Genomic DNA, 21111 nt, shown 5'->3' on the forward strand with positions numbered 1-21111 from the left:
ACTCGCATCCTCTGTTCGTTCAATTTTTTTTCCTGATTTTTGCATCGGACGAGCACCCGTGACTTCACTGCGTCGCACTCGTCAGCTGCAGTTAATTAAAATTAGTTCTGATTTAGGGGTGACCATGTTCGTCCAGTGCGTATTATGCTGGTTAGTCTGTCTGACACAAGACGCCCTTTCTGCCGCCTCTTATCAGGTGTCAGTTCCTAATAGTTATCTAGAGGCAGATACATTGAAGGGCCCCCAATGGATTTGAACGCATCGCCGTTGCCCGAGGACGATGACCATGAAGAGCCAGTTGAGCTTGATTTTGGACAGGACGATGAAGATCACGTCGAGTCTGCTGTTGAGATTATGAGAAGGGTAAATAAAATCATCTCTTCTGGCAATAAAATGTTTCATGCACACGCATCTGTATAGATGGAGCTTAGTGTCATCAGTTGATTGCTTTTGTACTTCGGTGGTGATAATCGTGAACTGCAAGATATGCATATATAATATAATTGATGGTGTATTTAGCAGCATTAGTTGAAGGTCCTCCTTGAGTCGAGGGCATGGTTTTGAACTCTGTCGTTTGTAACCATAGTACATGTGTCTTTTACCTTTTAAGCGGTATGTTAAGGACCATGGTATTGTCTCTTTTGAAGTTTAACTATGTCATCATGTTACTTTTATTGGTAGCCATGCGGCGTTGGTTTTTGTGCTTTCGGTTTATGTTTCTTTCAGTTAATGTAGTTCTGGGATCTGGTTGTGGCCTATGGCTAGAGCGAAGGTGTTCTTTCCACCACCTGTATTCGGTCTCTAGGACCGTTACAGTCTGTCATATTTAATCTGACTACACATTCATGCATGTTAAGTGCGACAGCGCGTGGTCACATCAACTGGGGTGTCCAGTATTTTCTTCTTGTGTGTACCAGATGTTAACGTGTGTGTGTGTGTGTGTGGTGATCAGATGGTCTGAGTGGTGGTTGTGGGTTGTGCTGTATGTGTCCCTCTTTGTATTTTCCCTTAAAAATCTCATGTGGCTCTATTTGTTACTCCCTCCGTTCCAAAATAGATGACTCAACTTTGTAGTACAAAGTTGAGTCATCTATTTTGGAACGGAGGGAGTACTAAATTATAAGTTTGGCGTTCTATAGAACAGCAAAGCTGCAAAGTGGAATATAATTAATTATGGTCTCATTGGTACCCTTTTTTATGTTGCGCTTACCGGATTTCATAGGAACGAGAAGAACGACGCAGAAAGTTGAAGAGAGATCAGCCAGATGATGGACTAAGGCCGCGACCACAACAGGTTAGGAATGATCATGTGACCCAAAACAAGATTGGCGGATACAAACGAGTTAAAGAGACACCTCAGGGTATGTGTTGTATCTGAAAGCCATATTCTTGTGAATCATGTTGAATTGTCCCATGGTCACGTCTTGTTCGTATTCTTGTTTGTCAATCCTTAATTAAACTATTACTATCCTATATACTTACGGTAAGTTCATCACAAAAAATACTTATGCTTAGCCTAAAAAAAAGATTTTTGATATTTGTCACCCTTGCATCTGACATTGTCCTTATTTTCAGGTTGGTTGGATTGCCCTGCATCTGGTCAACCAATAGACAAAATCATACCTTCTAAAGTTCCGCTGGATGAAACATTCAATGAGTCGATTCCTCCTGGAAAAAGATATTCTTCCAAACAAGTTGTTAATAAACAAAGAAAGGCTGGCAGGGACGTAAGTACAGTTTTCTACTCACACGACACTAATGCACATTCCATTACTTATTATGTTATAAGCTGGATATTGTGCTTTTTTCCTGTTATCTGGCCCTACTTTGAAGCATGCATATTTGAATAAAGTTGTTTGTGACACAGAATACATGCATTTCTTTATCCATGCTCTGTTTGTACTCATGATTGTCGTTATTGCTGCCCGTTCTCTTGTATGAGTGTATGATGTTTGTGCTACTTCCCCCACTTATGCACTAACGGTCACATGTCACCTATTGCTTGAGTAAATTATATATCTCAGTTCCATATTCATTTAGTTTCATTTAGTCTGCTATGATAGTATGATCCATGATTAGCTGGCTTACATTAGGCCAGAGGGATTGCTAACTTGTTTCTCAAATATGCCGCCTCCTCGAGCACACTTGAGGAGGTATCTAAAGTATGGACGTTTTGAAATACTTGTTGAAGCAAAAAATAAATCATTTGAAAAGAGCATAGTATATGGCAGGGAACAAAGTAATATCGACATGCATCTTGCATGTCTTGATTGATTAGTTAGCAAGTGCTGGAGCTAGAGAGAATATATTAAGCATTCTGTATGGTCCCTTACGGGTGAAAAGCTAAATTGCTTCTGGCGATGATGTTTTAGTGATATTTTGGACTTGTGTACCAGTTTCTTTGTAGTATGTGCTTTTGCTCAAATTCTTAGTGCGATCCTGTGACCCCACTGCTATACTATTGCGCTACCACTAGTTAGTTGTCATTTGCAATCATAACTGAACAGAGGTAAATTGATTTTCTTGTTTCTTAAAATTGGAGGTGAATTAATTTTTAAACTTCAGTCCTTATCATTTGTGCCGAAAGGCCTGTCTTTCTAGCCACATTAAAGGTAAACTTATTATTTCATGATGCAATTTACAGTACACTTGTACTAGTGGAGTTGTAACAGTTGCTTTAAGTATCTCAATTCTCAGTTGCCATACTTTCTGCTGATTGTCTCTTTTCTTATCTTCTAGCTATTTGCTATTGAAGAGAGATATACAATCCATAATGAGTACTTGATTTGATCAATTTGGAACACATTATAGCTTGTTGCTTGTATTAACTATCCCCCCCCTGCTATTTTATCAGATAGGTTTGGTGATTGACTTGACAAATACCTCTCGGTACTATTCGCCAGCAGAGTGGACGAAGCAAGGTACTAAACATGTCAAGGTGAGAGTGAGACCTCAGTTTACATAGTAATATGTATATTCCAGCATTAATAAAAAATAATTCCCGTGCCATTTCTGTTCATTTCAGATTGCTTGCAGGGGGAGAGATGCTGTACCAGAAAATGAAGCTGTTAACACGTTTGTGTATGAGGTAACCTATCTTCCTAGTTTGATGACCTTGCCAGTATGCTTTTTTGATGTATTTTTGGTTAGACATGAATGTAAACTTCAAATCTTCTTTTAATTTTCTGGGCATCTTTTTTAATTGTTGGTTATTGAAATGGACTGCTGGAAAAAAATGGTGAACACCTGTCGTCAAGGTTTTGAACATGGTGCTCTATACTGTAGTTGCTACATAACATATGTTGCGTATGTGTCGCACTTGATAGTTAGGTTAAGTGCCTGTGTGTTGTTAGTATAAAAGAACGGAAGTCTAATAAATTAATAATGATTCCAGATCAAGTGTATGCTTGCACCTGCTGTTTTTCATTCAGCCATCCACAATTGTTGAAATACTAGTAACCACACACGTGAAAAGTGACTTTAGTCAAAACATGAAAAAAACTACTCCCTCCGTTCCAAAATAGATGACCCAACTTTGTACTAATTTTGTACTAAAGTTAGTACAGAGTTGAGTCATCTATTTTGGAACGGAGGGAGTAGCTATCTTAACATCTATAAGTATATTGTCTTTTTTTGGATGCTTTCTTACATTCCATATTGGTGTGTGGAAGAAAACTATAAAAAACATGTAGTTCAGAAAACTTGTTTAGAAATGCTAGTAGATACTAGATGGCAACATATGACAAGCACAAAAGAAAATAAGTCCATATATATTGATCATTGTAATTATGTTGAATCAAGAGACATTGTTCAGAATTTTCTTAAGAGCAAAAACATGAAATTCATTTTTTTAAAGAAATATCTCATAAAGAACCAGTAAGCAAAAGTTCTTGTCCACATCCATTGGATCATTGTACTCGGAAGACCGTAAGTACAATATCTATATTCATACCAATATACATGAGTTGGTTGGGATACTTCTGATATGAGCCGTCCAGAAGAAACTTCAATCTAATTTCAGAATTACCCATCTGATGGTTGTGGACATGTTATATATCCTCCCCTAGTCACTTTGGACGGCTCAAATCAAAAGTATCCCAACCAACTAGTGCTTTTTAGAAATGCTAGTAGATATAGATATTGTCTGAACTTATCAATGGCTTTTTTATGTAGTTTGTAGAAATACTGATCTGTATGTGAAATTATATAAGTGCTGTGTTGTGTTCCCTAGGCAAGAATGTGGCTATCACTCGTGTCAGGGAAACTAGTTAAGTTTTTAACGGTTTAAAAGTTCTCAAAAATCATGAAATAATGCTGGAGCATCACGGCAATGATGTAAGATGATCCATGAGTTATTTTATTATATATATTTTGAGTATTCATACCGAAACAACTTTGTCGGGCTACACTCAGTGTGTACACTTGTAGTCTCTCCAGTTGGAACACGTAGACCAGAATATTGATAACCTAATTGCAGCAAATTTCCTGTATCTATGCTAAATTTCCTTTAACCTAATTTATTAGCTGATGAAGCTCTATCAATGCTAAATTTTAGGTGTTGGCGTTTCATGAGCGCCAGAAGCCATCAAGGAATCCCAAATATGTACTTGTTCACTGTACTCATGGGCATAACCGTACTGGTTTTATGATTGTTCATTACCTAATGCGCACACAACTGTCTAGTGTTACTGAGGTGAGACAACTTATGCTTCAAATGTAATTTATTGTAATATTTCTTTTTTTGTTTCCTTGGCTAAATCTGTTGTTTGCTAGGCTTTAAATATATTTGCTCAAAGACGGCCTCCAGGAATATATAAAACCGACTACATTCAAGCACTGTATACATTTTATCATGAAATTCCTGAAAGTATCACATGTCCACCGACACCGGAATGGAAGAGGCCTTCTGATCTTGATTTGAATGGTGAAGCTAAGCAGGATGACGATGACGACAATGGCGAGCCTGCACCATCACCGGTAGGTGTTAATTCCAGTACATGTTTGGACAATTCTCTGTTAATGCATGTGGGGCGAATGTAGTGTAAGGTGTAAACTAGCATTTGTATTCCTGTGAACTTTGCATGCAAAATTTAGAAAATGATCAAAACAGCTGGTTAGATATTTTCTATATGCCAGCAACATTTTAAGGGATTTTGATTGTACTTTGGAGAAAGTGAGGTCCTTTCATGTACTGTTGTCTTTGACATGAAATATTACGGAAATGTTTAGCAATGCAAAATAATACATTTCCCCCTACATCCACCAATCACTAACATATTTATTAGCCAATGAAACAGTATTTTAGGATTTTTTGGAAGCTTACGAAGTTTACATGGGTCACATAGAATTTGGATCAACACCTACATGCCATCTCATATGTTGTTTCCTTGTGAATCTGTTATTCTTTTTACTAGGTAGGTCCAGGGTTCTACTAAAGTATCAATACTTCCGTACAACATTTTCTTATATTGCTAATGTTTGTCAAAATATTCCTGCTTATTGTAGGATCCTGTAGATGACAAGGCCATTACTAATGATGATGTCCTAGGGGATGCTGTACCTTTTGACCAGCAAGATATCTTGCGTGGCATATGTTTCAAGTTGCTTGATTTTGTACCCAATGTAAGTTTAAACCTGTCTTTTGCTCTTAGTCACATCTTTCACATACTCCTCAGTCTTCCCCACCCCTAAAATTGTTAATGACGTAGTTCCCTTTGCTGTATGCCGACAGAAAAATGTTACCAGCACTTCCATTTGCGTAGTTTGGGCTTGTCACTGTGCCACTATGTATGTACTCATAGCTATGTTGATTATACGATCACTAGTTTCATTTTCTCAAACCAGTTTACAAAGTTACGCTCTATTTTGATTACTATGGTACTATGGTTTCAAGAATCTTATTTGATCAAAATCTGAATTCAGTTAACTTGTTGCAAACACAGATGGTTAACTCGTCTCGTATCAAGTATTTTTTGAAGTTTGACACAGGAGAATCTATGAAGATCCATTTTTAATTTATTAGCGCTGTAGCTTCAATGAATAGGTGTGACGATGAAAACTTCTTTTGCTGGTGTTGGAGATCATTTTCACTGAAGCTTGTTTTTATGTGCATATCCATTGTGTTTCACTGTCTTGTTTTCTTTTGTATCCTTTTATTTTAACTGTAGTTATCCCTTTATTTTGAACTTACCACACTATCCCTGTATAATCGTTGTGCCCACAAAAGCAAAGCATCTTACAGTGTTCTGCTACCCTTTTGCTTTCCAGGGTAGAGCTAATGCTCAATTTCCAGGATCTCATCCAGTTTCCCTCAACAGGTATCACTTAATCCAATTTAGATGCTGTTTGTGCAAAGTGGGCTTGGTGTACAAAATGCATGTTCTCTTAGGGAGCTTCCTACCAAATAACCCCACTATATGCTAAATCATGTCGTACTGGAGATGAGCACACAATTAAGGGCAAGCGTATACCTCAAATTAAGGCATTAGCTTCTTATTATGTAATGCATTGGAGGTTGCGTTTTACATAATTTTTTTCTACTTTGTTGTGGTCACTAATATTTCTTTGCACTTTGTAGAAGTCAATAGGCAATATGCCATGTGCATATAGTGACATTATATTATATACTAAGTAAGGGAGGTGCATGTTTGCGCATGGAATTTATGAGTAAAGCGACAGATGACTGCCATATATGGAAGAAATATGTCTAGGTGATAGCTGTAGAGTTTGCTTTAGCATGCAGTCGTTATTTTGCTTTGATGGAATAATAGGGTTACATGACTCTAACCCAATGCAGAGGCTGTTTGTTCATTTTGTCAAGCAATAAGAGTCAGTACTCACCTCATATTGAATTACCTAATTACACCCTTCTGTGTACTATTTATATAAGTAAACGTGTAGATTGACACCCTTTGTCTTTTAAGGTTCATAGAACAACATTTGTATGTCTGGAATAACCTTGATGTTCATTTTGCTCCTTGAGATGTATCTTTTGTTTAGACATATCTCTCTGTCTCTTACCTCTCATCTATCAAATTTGATTCGGGAAGTGGGATTAGTTGACCGGCTGTAGTTTGATGACAGAAGCATTGTTTGAGGAAATGTTTCCGCAGTCAAGAATGGTTGATGTGCCGAATAGATAGTAAAGAAAGAGAATGTGATTCTTTGTTTATTATACACGGAGCACGTTCCAACTAGGGCATGCAAATCCTAAAGTATGGCACATGCAAGTATCGTTTGACCATAATGTAGCTCTAATTTATAAGCCTCTTAAGGCTTTGTTGAACAAAAAACAGGTGAATGAAGCTAGAGGAAAGGATAAACATAATTAGAATCAGGAACCAAGTCCAACCTTTCACTGGAACTGGAGTATGGATAGTCCAGTATTATAGCCTCATATCCTTGGGTAAAACTTGCATAAACTCCCTTCCTTTCTCATCAGCTCCTCCTACTATCCATTTTGTGTTCTTGCTATCTTATCTCCATATCTGCCATCTCTGTCACCTAACAACCAAATGATGAGTTGATGACATGTCACCCTTCTTAAGTTCCTCCTCCTGGTCCAAGGTCATGTTGCTTCATCCTTTTGTGCCGTGCACTCCTAATTTTTTTTTAATGCCTAGCCACCTCCTTTTGCTGCTCCGACTGGTACTTTGTCCATGGCAAAGAGTCCCTCTTGTGGTATAGTTGATGCATTCTACTGCGTGTTTAATGTTGCCATTTTTGGTCCACATCTAGCATATGTGTCAGCATTCAAGAGAGTGCCTATGTCATCGAAATACATACAGACACCATGCATGCTTAATGTAATACCCTCCCTAAGCACTGAACGTTAGCTCTTACAATTGCCTGCTGCCGTTCCGCTCTATACTGTTATGGCCAACTAGTTTGCCGTAATTGTAGCCTTTTCTTTTTTTGCTTGAAAGTAAAAAATCGAGAAGAAAAATGTTACTCGTGTCGATGTAATTATAATAAAGAAAGGTTGGTCAGCCATCAACTAGTTTCAGCTAGGTTGAACGGAAGAAGTCATTCTTTAATTAGAAAATAATACAAGAGTCTCGCCCTTTAAGAAATAATAGCTGTTAATAGTGTTCTTGCTTCTGTTTTGGCCCTTCCTCTAACTTGTGTTCTTCTGTGTCTCAATTTAAAGTGAAAACCTGCAACTTCTGAGACAAAGATATTATTATGCTACGTGGAAAGCTGATGGAACACGATACATGATGCTTATAATGCGGGATGGCTGTTTCTTAATAGACCGGAACTTCTGCTTTAGAAGAGTTCAGATGCGTTTTCCTATTAGGAATGTTAACGATGTAAGACCTCACTTTTGGTTTGGATAACAGGCGTAGTGCATTTTCTTTTCTTTCATTATATTGCAGAATTTTACTTTACCTATGTTTTCATAACTCAAGGGTTTCCACAACTTTACATTGATCGATGGAGAAATGGTTGTAGACGCCATACCAGGTGGTGGATTGAAGCGGAGGTACTTAGCGTATGATCTAATGGCAATTAATTTCTCCTCCAAAGTCAAGGTAGAAACTTCAAATCTGTTATTAGTAACTTAAGTTGCCATTTTATCACCTTCCCAATTGATGATGTGTATGCGCCTGTTTTTTTTTTTGTTATTTCATCTATTTTGGGGTTGTGGCATGAGTACCAGAGATCTCATTGACCTTTCACGGGAAATCATTGTTGTTGAGATAATAATACAGTATAGCGCACTACAAGTTTATCAGAAGTGATTGATAAGAATATAGTTATATTATTTTGATTGATAGAAGTAAGCTCTTAATTTTTGGATAACCACTGATGAAATATTTTGTGTGTAAATGATTTTAATCTACGTAGATATATTAATATATGGTGATTCTGAAGCATTTGCATTACTCTGAACTGTAGTAACTGCATTTTATTTAATCTTCGGATGCAGTTGCCCTTTTCTGACAGGTGGAAGCTACTTGAGGATGAAATAATTCGTCCACGCATCTATGAGAGAAAGCAGTTTGAAACTGGTCTGAAAGGCAATCCATCATACAGATATGACCTGGAACTTTTTTCGGTACCAAAATCTAGATGGATTATTTTGTTTATTTCATTGCAATACGATGTTCAGTAGATAACCATAAACAGTTCTATGATATTTGGTTTTTATCAGGTAAGGAGAAAGGATTTTTGGCTGCTTTCCACGGTGAAGAAATTACTCAAGGAGTTTATTCCAGCACTTTCACATGAATCTGATGGGCTTATATTTCAGGTAGGGTGGTCTTGTCGTTTCTGGCTTTGGTACGTGATAGTCGTCGTCCATGGAAATTGGAACGTCGAAATGCTATATCCTATAACTATAAGGCAGCAGAGAAAAAGTTAGACATGGTACTAAGAAGCACCGATACGGGGTTAGTTATGGACACGGGGATACGGCATTTTCCAAAAACAGCCATTCAGGGATACGGCAGGGTATATAGGTACTTAGAAAAATAAACAGCATGTAATAAAGATTTAATGGTAATATTTAGATAAGAGATTTTTTTGTTAGTAGACTGGATATGTATTCATTTCTATTGGTAAAAGTCTTTGGGCAGTCCATATGAACCCTCTACTCAGGCCCATGTAGTTCTCCACTCAGAGCCCGTATAAGACCCAGCTTCTGAAAACCCTAGACTAGTCAGCTCCTCCAACCATTCTCTTTTCCTCCAGCCGCCTGATAGCAGATGAAAAGACCGCGCCGCCGCCTGTATCTTCTTCCTCACTGGCGGCTGCACCGCTGCAGTCCCCATCTTTCTCCCCGCCCAGAGCTTCTTCCTCATCCTCGGATGCCTTGCCATCTTCCTCTCTGCCTGGATGTTCTTCGCCAGGGGGAGAGCTGGGCTTGGGGGAAACAGCGGCGGCGAGCCGGCAACTTGAGGAGCGAGTTCAGGCGGCAGCGGCGTCGAGTCTAGGCCACGCCAGCGCTGTCGCTGGAGGCCGGCTCTTAGTCCCCACTGTGTCCACACCGTATCTGCCTTATCCCAATTTGTTTCCCCTTTTTCAATTCAGAAAATATGGGATGCTGCGGAATACCTGTATCCGCGCGTATGTCTGGTCAACCGGCTTTTATCACTGGGCTGGTTCTGGAAGTGGTCGTGTTCCAAGTTTAATTTCCTGCATACTAACAACAATGTTCCCGTGTCATGGAAGTAACAAAGGACTCGATCTCTACTGAGAGCAATCATCCTTTATCATCTATATAAATCTTGCCCTAAAGCATGCTAATGACATGCAGTTAGGAACACTTGTGCACTGAAAATAGCTGCAGTTCATTCAAGGGCATACCCCCTGCCCCAGCTCTGATTTCCATAACAAGACACTGTTTGACTTTTTGATGAGTCACTAGTGACATGGCTAAAATGAACTTTTGTGTCACTTGAGAAAACCTAGCTAAAGCTGCCTCCATGCAGCTGTTATTTATCAGTCCATGTATTTCTTCATGCATTTCAAGTTATACGCTTAACAGGCTTCTTTTTTCCCTTCCATTTTCTTCATATGTTAAAGTGTTTCTGTTAATCTTAATATAGGGCTGGGATGATCCATACGTGAATCGTACGCATGAAGGTCTTTTAAAATGGAAGTACCCAGAGATGAATTCAGTTGACTTTTTGTTTGAGGTTTGTATATGCTTGTCATATTCTTGAATGTTAAATATTAAAACAGAACTACTTATGGTGTGGAATCTGATCTGTTCATGTGGATGTGTGACTTGCTGAATTCTGTTTCCAATTTATCATCGTTCTAATTTCTAAATGCTGCAGACTGGTAGTGAAAACCGTCAGCTTATTTTTCTGTACGAGAGGGGCAAAAAGAAACTTATGGATGGTACCCGGGTGGTATTTGCTGGTAAGGATGTGTTCGCAATACTTTCTTCAACCATTCCATAGCATAATTGTTCAGCTTTACTATATTTGTAATACACCTATTAAGTGTTTCAAAATCTTGACATACCTGGTAACTTTAAGTCTTGAACTATGGCTCTTGTATGATGTTGTCTTTAAATAGAATCTGCCACTACAGTTTTTTCTCGAGTCATCATGTTTCAATTCTTGAAAACAGACAATTTTGTTGTAATGTGATTTCATTTTGGACTAAATATGGGTGTTGTGCTGGAACTTCTGCAGATGATGTAGAGCCATCTTCAATATCAGGGAAAATTGTTGAGTGCTCTTGGAATAAACAGGAGGACTGCTGGTTCTGCATGCGAATCCGAGCCGATAAATCAACTCCTAATGATATCAATACTTACAGAAAGGCATTTCTCTCTCCCTCCCTCTCTCTCCCTCCCTCTCTATGGACGGGCTTGATTTCCTGAACCAAATTATGCTGAAAACTAGTGCCGCTATCGATGTCATCCAATACGTGTTATGCACACCTACAAAGTTCGGTATCTTGGTGATCCACTTTATATAGAAATTGGACAAGTGGCGCAGGCCACAGGCCCTGTATTGCACGTGAATCATAGTTCTGTAGTACATCGTCTTCATAATTCAACATGATCTCTTCTGCTTTCAACGTCCCTTTCCTAAACTGGCTAGTGACCATACCCAGTCTTGATTGTTGCTGAGTACATCCAAAAGACAGATGATTGTCATTTTGCATTCCTGACAATCATATCGTTACTAAATTAATCAAGACATATAGTTTTATGTTACGAGTTCATCTTTCATGTTTAATTCATGGTTAGGTTGTCAATTTGCAATACAATTCGTAATGTTTTACTAATAATAGTCAAATGATGTTGAGTTGCGATGGTTGATAAATTTTGAGCTCAATATATTTGTTGTTGCCATTGCATTTTACCGTCTTCCTATTGCAGACCACCGCTATTCATACATGATAGAATCTACTGTGCAATTTAACCGCATCTCCTGCCGTGTAGGCATCGAGGGTATGAGAAACAGAATCGCCATACACAATCTAACAATTTCCATTGTCTTGTTGTAATATATATGGACAGGTGATGAGGAGCATCACAGATAACATTACTGAAGACAAGCTCCTGGGCGAGATGAATGAGATCAGTAGCCTTCCAATGTACGCCGACAGGAAGGCCCATGCTGACAGGAAGGCCCAGGCCGAGAAGCTGGCTCACCAGCACAGAAGGAGGGGATAAGGCGAATAATCTTGGTCTTTTAAACTAGAACCATCAATGCCGGCTGGCCTCTATAGCCTGTGTATTTAGCAATAATCAATTTTTGATTTCAATTAAACAATAGTGGTCATTACACAAGTTTTTCAATGCTTTGTCATATTGGCCATTGTACATGTATTGTTCCAGAGTCCTGTATATCTCTTATTGTGTGTCACCAATGCTTGATATCATTATCATTTGGTCTATACTTCTGAATAGCTTTATCGGCACTTTTTTAAATGGGGGTGTGTTTTGTGTGCTCTATCCTTATATGAATGTCATGTTTTAATAAAGTTAAGAACACACACCATAGTTGCATTGCCTATTGAAAGTACGCAGTGTTGGGGAATGTGTTCAGAAAGGTAACATCATCCCATGTCCAACCATAGAGCAAGTTATTAGAGAAGTTGCACAGTGGTTCAGCACTTATTGAAGATGTCGTATTTCTGGCTTGTCGGGCAAGATTTGTCCATTATATTTTTGTTCAAATACTAATGCGCTAAACATATGGATTGTTTTGTTTTTTGTTCTTTCAGATGTAACGCCCTAAAAGTATGCATTTCAAAAAACAGTTTTGCTAAAGCAATCTAACATGTTTCCTAAGTATTGCACCATATGCCATTGATTTTACATGAAGATCCGTGTGGGTTTTTCTTTTGTCTTTTATTTTTTTAATTTAATTAAGTCACTTAGATATACAATAACTATGACATGTCTAGCTAAGCTTTATTTGGTGTGTCTGTTCTTTATTTTGTCATGAATCATGTATTGAAGACAAGGTATATTCACAATGTAATCATATGTGTAAAGAAATGTAATACTACAAGTGAAAGAAAAGGAACGAGGATCAACCCATTATTATACTTGCTCCATGGGAGTTTCACACACACACAAAAAAAAAGGATTTGTGCTACTTGTTTTGACTCATGTACAGGAACATCGCCTTGTGTTGTCAGGCGAGATCAGTCATCAGTGTCAACTTTATGTCCAGGAAAAAAATGTGAGCCCTGCAATAGAAATGGACACAGCAACTAATGCCTGTCCCTGCAAAAAAAAACAAAAAAAACAAACCCAACGTTATGCATTTCTTGATTCCTACATTGCTTTTCTCCCCTGAGAGCGACATGCTCCCGGCCGTGAACGAACGAACGAACGAACGTACCTCCGTCCGTCCGTCCATGTCTTGTGTGTGCACAAGATCACTTCCTTTCTCCAGGGTTTGGTGGTGCTAAATAAAGTTGAGGTTCAGTGTAGGTGCACCCTCTCCAACGGGGATCTCCCAACACACTCGGATAGTGGCGAGTGGCCACGCAACCACCCTCACCAACAAAGCGTCCGCAGTCCGCACCAGCCAGCCCACCTGACCCCCGACCTAAGACCCCATTACATATGCCCTCCTCTACCCGACACAACACCAGCTCGACGCCCCGACCTCGCTCTCGGACCACCATGAGCTACCTCCTCTCCTACATCTCCAAGATGCTCTGCATCAAGGGGGCGCCGCCGTCGTCGGAGGAGGCGGCGGCGAAGCACCCGGCGGCCGGCGAGGAGTGCTGCGTCTGCCTCTCGAGGATCCGCGCCGGCGAGGCCACGCGGCGGCTGCCCTGCGAGCACGCCTTCCACCGGGACTGCGTCGACCGGTGGCTCGCGCTCTGCAAGCGGACCTGCCCGCTCTGCCGGGTGTACGTCGCCGACGGCGGCAGGCAGGCCGCGGCCAAGCACGCCGGCGAGGGCGCCCTGGCCGACGACCTCGTCATCTGGTTCTCCACCATGCTCGTCCCGGGATTCTAGACGATCAAGGATGATGTTTCTTTTTGCTCTTCGCTCCTCGTGTTTAATTTCTCCTTTGGAATGATGGCGACGCATGACGCATGTAGCTAGGGTTGTAGGTAGCAAACGTTTTCGCATGCGGATCGTCGGCGAATGGGCTCTTGCAAATTTTGTATTCGAGGTTTATCGTCGCTTTACGAATGTGGGTGTAAATAAGAAGCATGATTGGTCTTCTACTAACCTTAATTTGGATACATATATGCATGCATGGTGTGTGTGTGTGTGTATATATGTGTGTATTACTCACTGCATGGAAGGTTGGCAAAATATTAATATTTCAAACTGTATCCATCGCTGTAAAGCTCTACTCCGCGACTAACGCGTTGCCTTTGGAGATAATAAAGAAGCAGAAACTTTTGCACGTTCTTAATTTTCAGTCCGGCCTTTTGGAGCACAAAAACTATTAGTAGGGGTGGTTGGGCCACAACCAATTCGACCATACACTAATCTTTCCTAAATTCATGAAAGAATTCATTTTTTTGTAATGAATACTTCAGTTAACACCACGAAAAAGAAACCACTTTTTTGACAGGCCGAAATAGGAGAACATAGCTATGTTAGCAAGAGAGGGCAGAAAAGAATGAAGCTTTACCTTGGGTGGCCGCGGGTGTAAAAGAAATTGGCTCCGGTGAGGGAGGGGCGATGACGGCGGCGCGGCTTTGGCTCGCTTCAATGCTTGTAGTCGTCGCTAGATGGTCTACAGATCTAGATGTACATACTCCCTCCATCCGAAAATACTTGTCATCAAAATGAATAAAAAGAGATGTATGTAGAACTAATATACATCTAGATACATCCCCTTTTATTTATTTTGATGACAAGTATTTCCACACGGAGGGAGTAATTTTTATTATTTCTGGTGTTTGTTGTACTGCCATGATTAAGGATGAATAGATTGGATGTTTTTCCACAAAAAAAAAATGCCGAGAGAGTAACAACCTACTTGTAATTTGTTAGGGCATGTATAATGGTGCTACCTTAGGAGTGTCACGTAGGATAAATGCTAAGGTGGATGAGAGAGGATCCAAAAGAAAAAGCTTATCTTCTCTTATTTAAGAGATCATCTCTTAGCATAATATGCCTCACCATGTTTATAGGAATAGCTAGTTATTGCCATCTAAATAACATGCAAGCCTTAAGATAAGACTATTTTATCAATCACTATAAATGCCCTTACGGAGCATAACAAACTCTATTCTCCCTCTTAATTAATGAATGAGGAAAAATGACTAAATAAAACAAAAAATGACATACTCACACACTTGCACCCAAGCCAAACCCACATATTACATGTCTGAGGTGCGATTTCTTTTTGAGCAAACACAGTGTTTTTTTTACGAAAAGACCTTCCTGACTAGCTTTATTAGAATTTAAATAATGCTTACATCGTCTGCTAAATATTTAGCAATAAAAACCGTAGGTGCATCCACCCATACAGAAGGAGTGCTTACACGCCCCCACTTAGCTAGCTCATGAGCAACAACATTAGACTCTCTATTACAATACTCAATAGTTACCTTCCCGAACTCTCTTAATAGCTTTATGCAATCTTCTAAAACTGGAGCCGCCACCATAGAATGTCTATTATGACGTAGAGCATCGATCACTATAATGTTGTCCATCCTCATCAAGGCATTGTTGCACCCCAATCTTTGAATTAACTTTAAACTTTCAAAGAATGATGCCGCTTCCGCTTATTATAAGGAGTGGGAGGGCACATATGATGATATTTTTCTATAAATGTTATCAACATGACGCCTGGAGAGAGAGTACATGGACCGACTAGCCCATGGCTAAGTCCACAAAAGTCCATGCATTTTTTTTAAAAATTATTTTTCTTAATAGGTTAAAAAGATTGTCAAAAGGAAGTTTCAAGAAAGATAAAAATGTACATTACAGAAAAAGATGCACGTACTAGATGAAAAGATGTAGGTGAAACAAAATGTTCACCATGTATTTGGAAAACAACTGTATATACAAAAATATATTATTTTATAAAAAATTGTGTATATTTTACTAGAAAATATCTTCACATATGTATGAATGTATATTCATATAGTACGAAAAGAATGACCTAGTCTAAAATTAAGTAAAACAAAAACATAAATAACGGAAAGTTACAAAGATATAATTTAAGAAAAATAGAACAAAATAAGGAAATGAGCAAAAAAAAAGAAATAAGGGAAATAAAATGAATGAGAAATTTGAACTGGACAGATCGAAGTTACATGAGGGGATGTGTGTTACCACGATAGGTTAATGTCACATGGTCAAATAGGGATTACGTAATTCACAGGTCGATACAAATTTCCTATTCTTCGCTCACCACGGCATCCTTTGGGCCTTACCCAATTATTTTTCCTTTTCTTCACAGAAGTTGTATTTCTTCAATTTTTCATGCAATTTAGTGTACACGCATTTTTCTCTACCGGTTTTCTGATGTGTCATTCGTTTTTTCTTTTAACTTTTATGGTTTTCTATTTTATGTTCCCTTCTACAGTTTTTTCCTCCAGTTTTCTATTCCTTTTTTGTCATTTTATAGTTTTTCTGTGAGTATTTTTTCGTTTTATACACGGGAACAATTTTATACACATGTTGAACATTTTTCGAAAATGTCACAAACATTTTTTTGAAACGTGTGAACATTTGTTTGTGTTATGCATGTTTCGAATGTCATGATCATTTATTTTGTATCTTATGAACATGTTTGAAAATTACACAAAAATATTAAAATTGCATGAATATTTTTAGCAAGACATTAATGTATTTAATAAAACACACGAATGCTTTTTAGATGCTGTGACAAAAATTTAAACGGTATGAATATTTTTACAAACAATGCAAGCTTGTTTACATTTTCATGATAAAATTATAAATGTCATAAATATATTTGCAAAATATTACATACATGTTTTTATAATGCACAAACTTTTTTAAACTACGCGAACAATTTTTTAGATTATGATTTTTTTAATGCGAGGTGTATATGTTTTAACTAAGTAAATTCATTTCAAAATGGATTTACTTAGTTTAAAAAAATATTCATCTCGCATTGGAGAATGTTCATGAAATTTAAAAATATTTATGTACATACATAGTATCTTTTATACAAGGAAGGATTTACCCAGGTTCAGACCCTCGTGAAGTAGGTAAAACACTACTTCATGCTCGGTTGAATTGATTGTTTACAGGGGTTACAATGATGAGGGATTGAGTATGAACTCCTGGTTCTGTATCTTATCGACTAACCAATCCCCGACTTATATGGACCCTCGTGAAGTAGTTACCTTCCCGATCTCTCTCAATAGCTTTCTGCAATCTTCTAAAACTAGAGCCGCGGCAGCCGCCACCATAGAATGTCCTTCATTATGACGCAGAGCATCAACCACTATAATGGTGTCCATCCTCAAATAGGCAATGTTGCACCCCAAGCTTTGAATTAACTTTAGACCTTCAAGGAGTGATGCCGCTTCCAATTATTATAAGGAGTGGGAGGACATATATGATGATATTTTTCTATAAATGTTATCAACATGACGCCCGGAGAGACTGTACATGGACCGGCCGGTCCATGGCTCAGTGCTTTTATTTGATGCCCGCTCCGTCAAATTATCAACGTGACGCCTGGAGAGATTGTACATGGACCGACTGGACCATGGCTCAGTCCACAAAAAGTCCATGCATTTTGGTTTTTTATAATCAGGTTCACTTGCATTAGGCACGGGCACTTTGCATGGGCGCGGGGTGCGACGCGCCTCTGCCTGCTAGTGACTAGTATTCCCTCAGTTCCTAAATATTTGTCTTTCTAGATATTTCAACAAATGACTACATACGGAGTAAAATGAGTGAAGCTACACTCTAAAATATATCTATATACATCCGTATGTGGTAACCATTTGAAATCTCTAAAAAGACAAATATTTAGGAACGAAGAGAGTATAACTCAGGCTAGGGCCTTCTCACAAAGGCACCACATGTGGTTGCATGGAAAGGCTTGATTCAGTGGCACTATAACTCATCAACCATGAAGGATTTAATTTAATAAGTTTATTTCGGTTACATTTAATCCTCCACATAATTGAGTGGGTTCAGATCAAATCATAGCCATGTCAATTACCAACAGAACTTGACAAATAATATAATCACTTTCATACTATCAACTAGCAATTAAAGTGATTATCTAGTTTCACTACTTAACATGCTTCGAAATGAATGCTACTGATCCAACTAATTAACAAGCAAATATAAAACAGTAGCATAGCAATATCTAATATAATCACAATTAAACCACTATGAAAAATAATTCAATTGTACATGGAAATGCAAGTTTTAACTCATGGCCTTGCAATGCCATCAATAAATGGAGGTGGTGGCGTGCCTTGCTCACAGGGAGTGTCAAAGTACTCCTGGTCTTCACCTCCTGAATTATTTCCTTCATGGAAATAATTTTAAAAAGCAAATGTAAATATCACCAAAAATTGTGTTCAGAAATTCTAGACAATTTATAAAAATACAAGATTAAATGAGTGGTGTGACGCCCCGATTTAATTGTACACTAATCATGCACGCAAATGTGTACGATCAAGATCAGAGACTCACGGGAAGATATCACAACACAACTCTAAAACATAAATAAGTCACACAAGCATCATAATACAAGCCAGGGGCCTCGAGGGCTCGAATACAAGTGCTCGATCATAGACGAGTCAGCGGAAGCAACAATATCTGAGTACAGACATAAGTTAAACAAGTTTGCCTTAAGAAGGCTAGCACAAACTGGGATACAGATCGGAAGAGGCGCATGCCTCCTGCCTAGGATCCTCCTAAACTACTCCTGGTCGTCGTCAGCGGGCTGCACATAGCAGGCGCCTCCAGTGTAGTAGTCGTCATCGACGGTGGCGTCTGGCTCCTGGGCTCCATCGTCTGGTTGCAGCAATCGAGTAGAGATAGGGGGAAAAGGGGGAACAAGGCAACCGTGAGTACTCATCCAAAGTACTCGCAAGCAAGGAGCTACACTACATATGCATGGATATATGTGTAAAGGGCCATATCAGTGGACTGAACTGCAGAATGCCAGAATAAGAGGGGGATAGCTAGTCTTATCGAAGACTACGCTTCTGGTCACCTTCGTCTTGCAACAGGTAGAAGAGGGTAGGTTGAAGTCCTCCAAGTAACATCACATAGCAATAATCCTACCCGGTGATCCCCTCCTCGTATCCCTGAGAGAGAGCGACCACCGGTTATACCTGGCACTTGGAAGGGTGTGTTTTATTAAGTATCCGGTTCTAGTTGTCATAAGGTCAAGCTACAACTCCAAGTCATCCTGTTACCGAAGATCACGGCTATTCGAATAGATTAACTTCCCTGCAGGGGTGCACCAACTTACCCAACACGCTTGATCCCATTTGGCCGGACACACTTTCCCAGGTCATGCCCGGCCGCGAAAGATCAACACGTCGCAGCCCCACCTAGGCTCAACAGAGAGGCCAGCACGCCGGTCTAAACCTAAGCGCACAGGGGTCTGGGCCCATCGCCCATAGCACACCTCCATGTTGCGTACGCGGCCGAAAGCAGAACTAGCCCCCTTAATACAAGAGCAGGCTTACGTTCCAATCAGGCGCGCGCCACTCAGTCGCTGGTGTCACGAAGTGCTTCGGCTGATACCACGACGTCGGGATACCCATAACTACTCCCGCATAGATGGTTAGTGCGTATAGGCTCGTAGCCAACTCAAATCAAATACCAAGATCTCGTTAAGCGTGTTAAGTATCCGCGAACGCCGAACAGGGCCAGGCCCACCTCTCTCCTAGGCGGTCTCAACCTGCCCTGTCGCTCCGCCACAAAGATCCACACAGAGGGCCGTCGGGACAAAGGTCCTTTCAGTCCCCAATCCGTGAATCACTCGCGGGTACTCTTCGAGCTGACCCGACTTTAGTCACCATCTGTATAGTATGTATGTATGTATGTAAAGTATATACCCGTGATCACCTCCCGAGTGATCACGGCCCAATAGTATAGCGATGCAGACTGACAAGAATGTAGGGCCAATGATGATAAACTAGCATCCTATACTAAGCATTTAGGATTGCGGGCGAGGTATCAATGACTGTAGCAACAATGACAGGCTATGCATCAGAACAGGATTAACGGAAAGCAGTAACATGCTGCACTACTCTAATGCAAGAAGTATAGAGGAGAATAGGCGATATCTGGTGATCAAGGGGGGGGGGGCTTGCCTGGTTGCTCTGGCAAGAGAGAGGGGTCGTCGTCGATGTAGTCGTACTCGGTGGCATCAGCGCCGGTCTCCGGGTCTACCGGGGAAGAAGAGGGGGGAAGAAACAGTATATACAGAGCCAACAAAGTATCACAAACAAAACGAGGCAATACGCGGTGCTAGGTGTGCCCGAACGCGGTAGTAGGTGATACCGACGAAGGGGGAAAGCATCCGGGAAAGTATTCCCGGTGTTTCGCGTTTTCGGGCAGAGGAGCCGGAGGGGGAAAGTTGCGAGTTCGATAGGTTAGGGGGGTGTGGTGGACGAACGCGCTGCGTATCCGGATTCGTCTCGTCGTTCTGAGCAACTTTCATGTTGAAAATAATTTAATCCGAGTTACGGATTAAAAGATATGATTTTCTAAAGATTTTATTAATTTCTGGAATTTAATTAATTATTTAATTAATTCGAAAAATGGATTTATGACGTTAGCATGATGTCATGCGGACATAAGCAGTCAACAGAGTTGACTTGGTCAACCTTACATGTGGGTCCGGTGGGACCCACCTGTCATTCTCTGTTTAGGTTAATTACAGATTAGATAATTTAATTACTATTTAATTAACCTAACTGGTTAATTAAATTAATTAAACCGGATTAATTAACTTAATTAATTCATTAGATAATTAATTAATTAATAATTAATTTTATTAAATCATTTTTTTATTTTTTATTTTTATTTTTAATTCCTTTTTTTAAACGTTATGGGCATGGGGCCCATCTGTCATAGGCCCCAGGGGCCTATCGGGCGTGGCCCGAACGGGCGTGCGGGCAGCGGGCGCAGGGCGCTGGCGCGAGCACCAGCCCGAACGGGCGCAGATGGTCGCCGGCGCACGGGCGGGGCCATTC

At 39.8% G+C, this 21111-nt stretch overlaps 2 protein-coding genes across 2 annotated transcripts in view; both read left to right on the top strand.

The window, feature by feature from the left end:
• The window catches only part of LOC119362063 (mRNA-capping enzyme-like), a 12900-nt gene extending 500 nt beyond the window's left edge, over positions 1-12400 (top strand). Inside the window, exons 2-18 of the mRNA XM_037627234.1 lie at positions 194-363; positions 1223-1361; positions 1576-1727; positions 2855-2938; positions 3026-3088; positions 4556-4693; positions 4774-4977; positions 5506-5622; positions 6268-6317; positions 8150-8312; positions 8412-8534; positions 8933-9061; positions 9158-9256; positions 10554-10643; positions 10788-10872; positions 11151-11281; positions 11987-12400. Coding sequence (XP_037483131.1) covers positions 247-363; positions 1223-1361; positions 1576-1727; positions 2855-2938; positions 3026-3088; positions 4556-4693; positions 4774-4977; positions 5506-5622; positions 6268-6317; positions 8150-8312; positions 8412-8534; positions 8933-9061; positions 9158-9256; positions 10554-10643; positions 10788-10872; positions 11151-11281; positions 11987-12142 — 2040 coding nt within the window. The 5' untranslated portion in view covers positions 194-246 and the 3' untranslated portion in view covers positions 12143-12400. The remainder of the gene's footprint in view (positions 1-193; positions 364-1222; positions 1362-1575; positions 1728-2854; positions 2939-3025; positions 3089-4555; positions 4694-4773; positions 4978-5505; positions 5623-6267; positions 6318-8149; positions 8313-8411; positions 8535-8932; positions 9062-9157; positions 9257-10553; positions 10644-10787; positions 10873-11150; positions 11282-11986) is intronic.
• Positions 12401-13565: 1165 nt separating this feature from the next.
• Positions 13566-14272, top strand: LOC119367067 (E3 ubiquitin-protein ligase ATL41-like). The gene has a single exon (XM_037632695.1). It carries the CDS (start codon positions 13610-13612, stop codon positions 13949-13951), a length of 342 nt encoding a protein of 113 aa, XP_037488592.1. The 5' UTR covers positions 13566-13609; the 3' UTR covers positions 13952-14272.
• The last annotated feature ends 6839 nt before the right edge of the window (positions 14273-21111 follow it).

This window comes from Triticum dicoccoides, chromosome 2B, assembly GCF_002162155.2.
Source record: "Triticum dicoccoides isolate Atlit2015 ecotype Zavitan chromosome 2B, WEW_v2.0, whole genome shotgun sequence".
NCBI classification, from domain to species: Eukaryota; Viridiplantae; Streptophyta; class Magnoliopsida; order Poales; family Poaceae; genus Triticum; species Triticum dicoccoides.

Coding starts and splice junctions, on each gene's coding strand:
- LOC119367067 (XM_037632695.1), top strand. CDS start 13,610: ATGAGCTACCTCCTCTCCTACATCTCCAAGATGCTCTGCATCAAGGGG.